The 9,206-nt window shown below is 49.8% G+C and overlaps 1 protein-coding gene across 1 annotated transcript; it reads right to left on the bottom strand.

The window, feature by feature from the left end:
• Window positions 1-671: 671 nt before the first annotated feature.
• On the bottom strand, window positions 672-3,348 carry Rasl11a (RAS like family 11 member A). Its single transcript, XM_003477404.5, has 4 exons — window positions 3,099-3,348; window positions 2,682-2,738; window positions 2,506-2,585; window positions 672-1,392 (listed from the first exon to the last, which is right to left on the bottom strand). Exons 1-4 carry the CDS (start codon window positions 3,220-3,222, stop codon window positions 925-927), a joined length of 729 nt encoding a protein of 242 aa, XP_003477452.1. The 5' UTR covers window positions 3,223-3,348; the 3' UTR covers window positions 672-924.
• Window positions 3,349-9,206: the final 5,858 nt, after the last annotated feature.

Below are 9,206 nucleotides of genomic sequence, written 5' to 3'. Positions count from 1 at the left end.
AGGCTGGCTTCCATCCTAACAGCGACACTTTTGACAACCTAATATTCTAACTCAACAGGTCTGTAACAATTTTGAAACTCATTTCTATATGGTTAACATACTTTGTCTATGGAATAATTCATAATACTCTCCTCCTCTTTGAGCAGTGTGAGCCTAAAAACATTTCTTTGGATGACAATAAACTGTGTGACTTGTGAAATCAGACTTTATTATCTCTTTATTTCCATCAGATGCAACGGAGGATCAGGGAGACAGGAAGGGAAGAATTTTAAGGCCACGCCTGGATGGCAAAGCCCACTTTTTGACATTAGGTGAATCCTGAAAAAGTTTTTTTTCTTTTTCTTATGCTAACAGAGGCTACGCTTATTTGAAATAAGTAAAAATGTTACTTATGATTTGTGACTTTTTAAATACCAGCTCATAAAGTATTCCTTCACTTGAAAAACACAGTGAATTTCATGACTTGCGGTAAACTAATCTAATTATCCTCCAGTTATTCACATCTCTCTCCTCCTCTGCATACTTGCCCTTCTCCCCAGCAGACTCGCTCTGCAGAACCCCCTCCCTACTACATGACACCAATCAGAGTTCAGAGTGAAGACAAGCATCGAGCAGTTCTGGGCTCTGGTGCAAGTGCGATTTCTATAAAAAGACATTTAGAAAACAAGGAGCAATGTTGCCATTTTGCCTTTAATGGAAAACCGGCCAGTAGTTACAGTTTAAAAAAAAAAAAAGTTATTTTATTAAAAAAAATTCTACCCAACTTGCAGACAATCACTGTGAATCTTCAGAAACACACATACACTTGAAAACCAGGAAAGTCTTTATAAAAATAAACTCTGAACATGTGATTAAAAAGGGAGAGACCCAGTCTTTTAGCTGCACCATGGCATAATAAAAAGGACACAGTTTGCCCCAGACAGCTCAGCCCAGGGTGGAGGGGGCTTTGACTTTGGAGGACAGAGCCTGCTTGAAGCGGCGCTTCAGGTCCTGCATGTTGGGAGAGCGGGGCCGGGGGATGATGGAGGTCCTTCTCCGCTCCCCGCTGAGGCTGTGCACCTTGCTGACTTCCTTGCAGAGATGCTGAAACACATCACAGACGTCTTCGTAGTTTTCACTCGTGGATATCTCAAGGAACAGGCTGCCCAGCTCATTGGCCAGCTGAATACCATCGTGCGTCTGTACCTGCCGGGCATGCAGAAGGTCCCCCTTGTTTGCCACGATGATGACAGGGGCTTTGGAGTCAGGGTGGACCTTCCGGATGTGCTGATAGAGGGGCCGGATGGACTGGTAGCTGTTGTAGTCCGTGATGGAATAGACCAGCAGAAAGCCATCTGCCCACTGCATACACTTGGACAGGGAATCCGTTGCCTGGCTGGGGCTGTCCTGGGCCTGAGAAAGATAAAAGGAGGTCTGATCAAGGAAGCCCTCGTTCAAGATGAACTTAAATATAACATCAAAGTAACCACTGCAAAAAGCAAGCATTAAATATAGTTTTCAGGTTCTACCGGCCTCTGCAGAAGGAGGCTTTTGATACAGTGTGCAAATTCTCCAGCTCCCAGCCTGCCTTATTTTGTTAGCTGCTACTGAGGGATGATTTTTAACCCTCCCCACCTGACAGGCAGTCTCGGATGAACCGTGGCTGACTGAGTAACTTTAAACCAGAATGGCTCAATTTTTAGAGAACTAATTCATAATAAACAAAACTTTGAAAATAAGCCAAGATAAATATGTATTCCCAAACCCATAAAAATATTTTTAGCAGGCAACTTCATGAGAATGCTACAGAAACAAATTCCTTTCTTTGGCTTCTTCCCCAGGCCCTTTCCTCCCTCTAAGGGATTCGCATTAGTTACTTGCTGGTTAAGTTACATTCCAGACCAGACTGCTGGCCAAGAGGTTTTGTGATGGCAATCCCTGGCTCAGAGAAGCAGCCAAGGCGAGTGCCTCGGGCTGTCCTGGGTGGGAAGAAGACCCTCTCCCACCAGAATGCCACGCTTTCTTGCTTTTGTTTATTAGTTAATTTTTAAACGGTGCTGGGAATCAAACCTGCGGGGAGGGGGTGTCATGTGCTAATCATACCCTTTACCACCAAGCTGCACCCCCAGCTGCGATTTGTTGTTGTTTGGTTTTTATGGTTTGGGTGAGCCCTGCCTTACTGACGGCTGTCGAGACTGCAAGGTAAAGCTAAGCATCAGTCAGTGACCCATATATGGGTCTGATAAGGTCTCCCGTGACATTCCTGAGGGGAGAGGGAGTTCCACACCAGAAGCCCAGAAGCAGGGACCATAACATGCTGCACTCTCCAAGTCGCCTCTAACCAACCGCCTCCTTGGGGGAGTTTACAACACCCCAACCCCAGGCCCACAGCGGGCAGCCCACCCCTACATTTAAGTGCATTTAAATCCGCAGGTATCTGGGCCTCGTGCTCAGTTCCGCCCGTGTGGCACGCTGGCCGGCCTTGGGTGGCCCGAGAGGTGCCTGGTTCCTCCTGGCCGTCCTCACCTGCACGCTGCCAGGTGTGTCCTGGATCTGCAGGGACAGCTGGTCCCCCTCGACGAAGACGAGCCGGGAATACAACTTGCCTGGAGGATGAAGTCAAGAATTTACTTTTAAATTCCCGCACTCTGCTCAGCAAACAGAAACAAGCAGGAAAACAGCGAGCACGAAGTTACTCTAACCTGTATTCGGCTCATAGTCGCCGATGAATCGCTTGGTCAGGAAGCGCACTATCATTGCTGGGATGGAAACAAGAGAATCAGCTCTGGGAACAGGTCCAGACCCTAGAACGTGGACCCTTGCCGGTGCCGATGGGCCGCCGGACCCCGCGCGGGCTGCCCACAGCGCACGCCTGGCGTTCAAGGCCGAGGGCGCAGCGCAGGGGCTTCGGAGGTCCGGGTGGGCACGACCGGAAGGAGGCCCCCTCCCGCACCCCGCCTCCACCAGGCGCCCCGCCCCCCAGCCAGGCCCGAGCCCGGGGCAGCGGCACCGAGGAAACAGGTGGGCAGGAAGGCTCCGGGACTGGGGGACCCTTCCGATGCCGCGGGGCGCGGTCCCCTCGGCCCCGGCTCCCCGGCCCTCGCCACCCGCACACTCACCGCTCTTGCCCACGCGTCCGGCGCCCAGCACCGCTAGCTTGATGTCCTTTGGCGGGAGGCAGTCGGAGGAGGACTCCGGGATGGGTGTGAGCAGAAAGTGCCCGGACATGGTGGGCAGCCGCATGGAGCTCGACCTCGGCGGGGGCGCAGGGCGCAAGGCCGGTCGGGGCCGCGCCCGCAACCGGAGTCTGGAGCCGCTCAGCGCCGCTTGGAGCCCGGTGCTCGAGACTCGCCCGGCTGCCCGGCCCGCGGCTTTTAAAGGGCTGCATGGGCGGAGCGCGGGGGCGCCCAGCTCCTCCCCACCGTCCCGCCCCTGCGCACCGCCCGGCTCGCAGTGCGCTGCCAGCTGCCCTGTTGCCCGCGGGAGGCCTCTTAGCCTCGCTGCGCTCACCGGCCCGTGAGTCCTGCGGGCGACTTGAGTTTGGGGCCGGTGGAGGAAAGAAAAAGAGGGGAGCACAGTCGGTCGGCTACACCTGGCACAACGGGAGGGGTGGAGTCCTGTCGAATTTTGCCCTTTATGTTTAAAAGGTGCTGAGCGGTGACACTAATATGGGGAAAGAGAGAGAGTCATAAGCCTAAGTCGGTGCCCTCGAGGTAGCGGCAGTCACTTGCTCGGGCAGCCCAGGCAGCAGCTCTGCAGCCGCGCTCCAGACCCGGCAGCCTCTCCCCGCGGGCGGGCGCCGCGGCTGACTCAGCCCAGCACCAACGCGCTTCCACCTGCTGCGCGCTGCGGCTCCAGCCCTCCATCATCCATCCCGGGCTCTGCACTTGAGTCATTCATGTGCTTCGCTGTTCACGTATTTACTTCCAGTACGGGTAGGGTTAGCGTGGAAGTGGGGGAGAGAGGAGAGCACAGGAGCGCACCGTGGCCAGTCAGAGGCCTTGGAACTTTATCCTTGGAGTTAGAAAACCTTCGTGTGTCTCAGGGGCTATGTTCCAGCCTTTATCGGTTAAATTCTACTACGTGATAAACTGGGCAAAATTTATTGTCTTAGGGCAACAACCGCTTCCTACCCAGGTATAGCTCTGGGGGTCCGTTACGTTAACCCAGGTCAGGCGCCCCTGATCCTGGCACATCGCTTCCCTGCACCATGGATAGCACCCCCAGATCCTGCGGGGAGAAATGGGGCCTGGTGGCCTAAGTCCGGCTCACCCTGTCTGGAGCCGGTTATAGGATGTGACACGAAAGTGGCAGTTGCTGAGTCACATGTCTCAACCTCGGGCAGGTTGGCAGGGCTTGAGTGAGCAGAGGGTTCAAAGCCTACCAAGATCTAGGCTCTGGTGGGGCATCTGCGGTTTGTGCTGCCTTCTGATGGCCAGAGCAAGTCCGCAGGCCAGCCTCGGTTGAGTAGGTGGAGGCAGGCCCGGCTCCCGTGGAGGGGAGGAATGGCACGCTTGGGAGGACCGTGGCAGAAGACGGTAGAGAACACGGCCCATTGGTGCAGGACAGTGCGCTGAGGAATGTGCCCCCAGCTGCCCAGCAGAAGCGCCAGGCCTTGGGGACTGTCCTCCACTGCAGCACCTCCCATGTCATCGGTCAGGCGCAGGGTCCACCACGTGTGCTGTCCACGTTTCTTCCTGTCCCTTTCTGCCCACCTCAGCTGCTCTCCTTTCGCAGTTAAGAATCCTGAACAATCCCGACATAGGCTGGCATAGGTGGTCACCCAGTTTACTTGCTCCTCCTCCCCTGAAGCAGCTTTCTGGAGTCACTGCCACCAGCCTCGGCAGCACCGATCGATCTCAGCTGCCTGTCCTCCCTGGTGGGACACTTGCTTTATGTCTGTCTGCAGAAAGCAGGAGCCCTGGTTTATCTGCAGTGGCACCTGTTGCAGTAAACCAGCTTCCTGAATAAATAAATGTATATCTACAGATTTCTCTAAGAAAAAAAAAATAAAAACAATGTATAAGGAGTGGCTTCCCTGTATGAACTGGAAAAGACACAGGTTTATGATTTTTTTAAAGTCAAGATCTCACCATGCATTTCAGGCTGGCCTTGAGCTCACAGCAGCCCTCCTGCCTCCGCCTCCTGAGTGCTGGGAATAAAGGTGTGCTCTATGATTTATTCACCAGGTTTATGATCATCACTCCAATGTCTTGCCTTCGAGAGCAACTTGTTTCAGAGGAGATATCCCGGAGTATTGGAGTTACATGGACTGTGATGGTTCCCAAGGAAATGTTCCTCCACTGAACTTCAGTTTAACTGGAAAGACTTCAAATAGGGCACCGTTGTCCTACATGCAAGGACGCCTTAAGGAGCAAAGGCGAAACTGTTAGGTTCCAGGGCTGTGGCTCCAGGATGGGGGTCTAGCCTGTTTTGTTAGACCTTGGCTTCTCCTTGTTGGATATGAGATGGCATCAAATCCTCACCCAAATAAGAAGGAAAGGATTGTCTCTTTTAATATGAATAAAATAATTTTCAAAAGGACTCAACTGACTTCCTTCACATATCATAAGCCAGTGTAGAGAAGCTGTAAGAGGAAGAGAATCTAGAGAAGCTAGATTTCAAAAATCTAGCAAAGGTTAGGATGGCCATGACCAGCTCGGACAATCATGGCTCCTCGCCAGGGGGTGAACACACTACTGGCCCTATTCGAAAGAGAAAGAACTGAGAATGGCTGCTATGTACTCTGCCACAAAGCTCTTTCATTTTTCCAGGGTAAAAATGCAGAATATTGGCTTTGGGCTTATAGCTAAGTGGGGTTTTTTTGTTTTTTTTTTTTTAAGCAGAGCTTTAAAAGGAAGAGTTGGGCTGGACCTTGAATCTGGAGCAGATCTCATCACTTCATTCTCAGTTTTACTTCTGCTATTTGGAGTAAGATCATTTTAGCTTATGGTAGTCTGGTAAGAATTCCCAAGAATGCTTTGTGCCCAGGGATAATTATGCTCCATTTTGCACCTTTGCTTAGAAGAGCTCAAAATGTTAGTTCTTTCTCCTTGCAAAGGTTCTTGAAATTTATAGATATACAAATGAATCTGTGACCTTTTAGAGAAGACAATAAGCCACTCATCTAGAGAATTATAAATAGCCTTGCTTAAATTGTTGCTGCTTGTGTTGTAGTTATATAAAATAGTGGCGCAACAATGTAACCCGGCAGACCCAAGTGGTTTTAAAAAGATAACAGAAAAGCACAGGCATAGATACAGACGCAGAAATCTGTGGGTGTTGAGAATGTGAAGGGCAAAATTTGCTAATTCACAAATAATACCAGACTTGGGAAGTAGTTAAGTCTTTATTAGCCAAATAAGAGCTTGAATTCTAGTGGATAGACCAAATCTGCCAAGGTTCCCAGGTTCACAGGCCTCCCCTCTCGCCAGCACAGGTCCCTGAATGTCCGATTTCCCTGGGGCCTCAGTGAAGCTACTCTCCCCAGACAGGAATCCTGCTTCTGCCCTCCACCAGCTCCCCTGTTACTTCAATCAGTGGTCAGCATCACTGAAAATATCCTCTCCACCAGTTTCTGTGGTCTGTGCTGGTAGAGGACACAGAGCACAGCTGGCTTTTCATTCTCCGAGAAGAGAGTAAGGTATCAGATGTGCCCGCCTACCTTCTCTAGTTAATTAAATTAGTTGTCATTGGTAAATTATTAAGCTTACTAGTATTCTCAAACAGCATCTTAATTGTTTGTCTTTATTGATCCTGTAAAATGGATTAAAATACTCTACATTGAGGTTCAGGCAAACAGTCATTGTTAAAATCACAGACCAGCTGGGACCCCACTGACTGCAAATCTTGGCCCTTCCCACCGGTGTGCGAATCAGGATGAAGAAACTCGTCACCCACATGAAGGACAAAGCACAGGCCAGATGCAGGCTCCAAAAAACCCTACAACAGGGCATTAAATCTGAGGGAGAAGAGGGGTCCAGGAATGCTGGTCTCTGGAGCCTGCATGTTCTGTGACGGGAGGAGGTACAGGGAGACGAGGTGTGTGAATGCAGGGAACAGCAGAACCACAGGGCAGGAAGCACACTACACGCTACAGAATGTTGAATAGCCTCATGGAGGGAGCGGTGGTGCTGATCCCAAAGGCTGGTTCAAGACTGGCCTCTGGATGGCAGCTTGTGCCATGTTAAGGAATTGGGGGGTGGGATTGAGACAGGGGCTCACGATATATTTGGCTGGTTTTGAACTCACCTAGCAGCCCAGGCTGGCCTCAAACTTGCAGTAATCTTCCTGTGTTGAGATTACAGATGTGTGCCACTGAGCCTGGCGAGGCAGAGGAATTTACCAGAAGGCTGTGGAAGGGCTTCCTGTTCCTGTGAAGTAGGTAGCTTCTACAGGGTCTGCGCTCGGAGCTTACAGAGGGACAGGATGCAGTCTCTGTTCTCAGTGCTCTTAGACGATCTAATTACTCGTCTTCCATCTTCTCTCTTCCTTCTTAGTCAGATCAAATATTAAATTCCAGCGCGTCTTCTCTTAGCCACCTCCTCTAAAGAGTACCCCACTGGATTTCTTTTCAAAGCCATGCAATTCCCGCAAATTCTAATCTGCTGGGAAAGTGCGTCTGAGAGCGCTCTCCCTGTGCTTTCCCATTAGCAGCTCTGTGGGATGGCCCCTCAGGGCCCCTTAGCACACTTTTTCAGTGTCTGCAAAGAACTGGCACAGAACCCTGGCTGCTTCACGCCTCTGTCCGCATTTCCCAGCTCAGCATAATGGCTGCGGGTGCTGCCTCACTGTTATTATCATAACCCAGCAAGGTGACGAACAGAGTCTGTGCAAGTTTTCTGCATGCATAATACCATTTTCCTCTTTTAAGGGCTGCCAGCTATGAAAAATATGGTATAAGTGCTCATATTCCAAGTAAATCAAGTGCAGTTTCAAATTACTCCTCTTGTACTCAGGAGATAAATCTACCTTTTTAAAATGTTAGCAATTTTACTGCAAAATTTCAGCAATTGTTCCTAGTTTAACATTTCCCATCCCAGTACAACTGTTAACACTACACTAGCAGAAATATGGAGGAGATAGGAATTTGAGTATTTTGTTTCTGCCACAACATTCGGAAGAAGACTTACAAAGAACTACCGTATACTTTTGGAACTGGGTTCAACTGAACAAAAACAGAAGGTAAATGACTAGTTCAGAAGCAGAATTTAAAGTCACGATGATTTACTACCTTTAAGAAAGGGGAAAACATTTCATAGCATTTTTCTTCACTTTCACTGACAAGTATACAAAAAGGAAACTGAATAAGGAGTGAATTAATACTTTCACACCGCCTGGGGTTACTCATTATTTAAAAGGAGCTGCCCTTCACAGCACACACAAGTACACTGCTCAAAGCTCAAGTTCCTATTGGATTCATCTCTGCACTTGCACCCAGCCTTCTAAAACCATAGCCTGCCCACCTGGAGCTGCCTGGAAGGAAGCAGGAGCCCCCGAGATTGCAAGCCTAACTACATCAGAGAAGGAAGGGTTCTCAAACTTCAGCTCGCATTTTAATTATCCAGAGAGATGAGCCCTCACCTCCAAAATTTCAGATTCCGTAAATGTGTTTTGTTTTGCAGTGCTGTTGCTAAGCAAGCCCTCTACTACTGAACTGTCCTGAGCTCTAGGTCTTTTTAACAGGCTCTTAGATGACATTAGTGTCACTGGCCGGAGCACTACATTCTGAGAGCCACTGGTTTAGCTTACAGAGGAGGAACTTAGAGAAGGAAAGGGACAAACGTAGAACATCAAGGAGCCAGGGCAGTTAAGAACTACAGTGAAGATGGAAGTCTCTGGAGGAGCAAGAAATGGGTTGGCCCTGCCGAGTATTAAGGGTAACAAATTAACATAAACAGGCCTCTACATTTATTCGTTAATGACCAAGTTTTTGGCAACCTTTGAGAATAGTTGCATCAGAATAGTGGAGGCGGAAGCCAGATTTGCAGTGGGCGACCAGGAAATGTAGCTACGAAAGGGACCAGAAAGGCACAGAAGACAGCCTGGCTAATTATGTTAGTTTCCAAATCTGTAGGCTGAAGTCAAGGGAGCGGAATGGGGCCAGGGTATAAGACTAGGAATAATCCAAGTGTCTAGAAGCAGTAGTAACTGGGCCTTGTGGCACACATCTGTAATCCCAGCAATCCCAATAATCCTGGCGGCTAAGGCAGCACACCAAGCTCCAG

Source organism: Cavia porcellus, unplaced genomic scaffold (genome assembly GCF_034190915.1).
Source record: "Cavia porcellus strain 051 isolate PalLab524CR breed Dunkin Hartley unplaced genomic scaffold, mCavPor4.1 scaffold_21, whole genome shotgun sequence".
NCBI lineage: Eukaryota > Metazoa > Chordata > Mammalia > Rodentia > Caviidae > Cavia > Cavia porcellus.
This window is presented reverse-complemented; position numbering and strand designations above follow the sequence as displayed.

Excerpts from the sequence above, each read along its gene's own strand:
- Rasl11a (XM_003477404.5), bottom strand. The coding sequence starts at position 3,222 with ATGCGGCTGCCCACCATGTCCGGGCACTTTCTGCTCACACCCATCCCG. Across the intron at positions 2,739-3,098 it reads CGGACGCGTGGGCAAGAGCG|CAATGATAGTGCGCTTCCTG; the intron begins GTGAGTGTGCGG and ends TTTCCATCCCAG. Across the intron at positions 1,393-2,505 it reads ACACACCTGGCAGCGTGCAG|GCCCAGGACAGCCCCAGCCA; the intron begins GTGAGGACGGCC and ends TATCTTTCTCAG.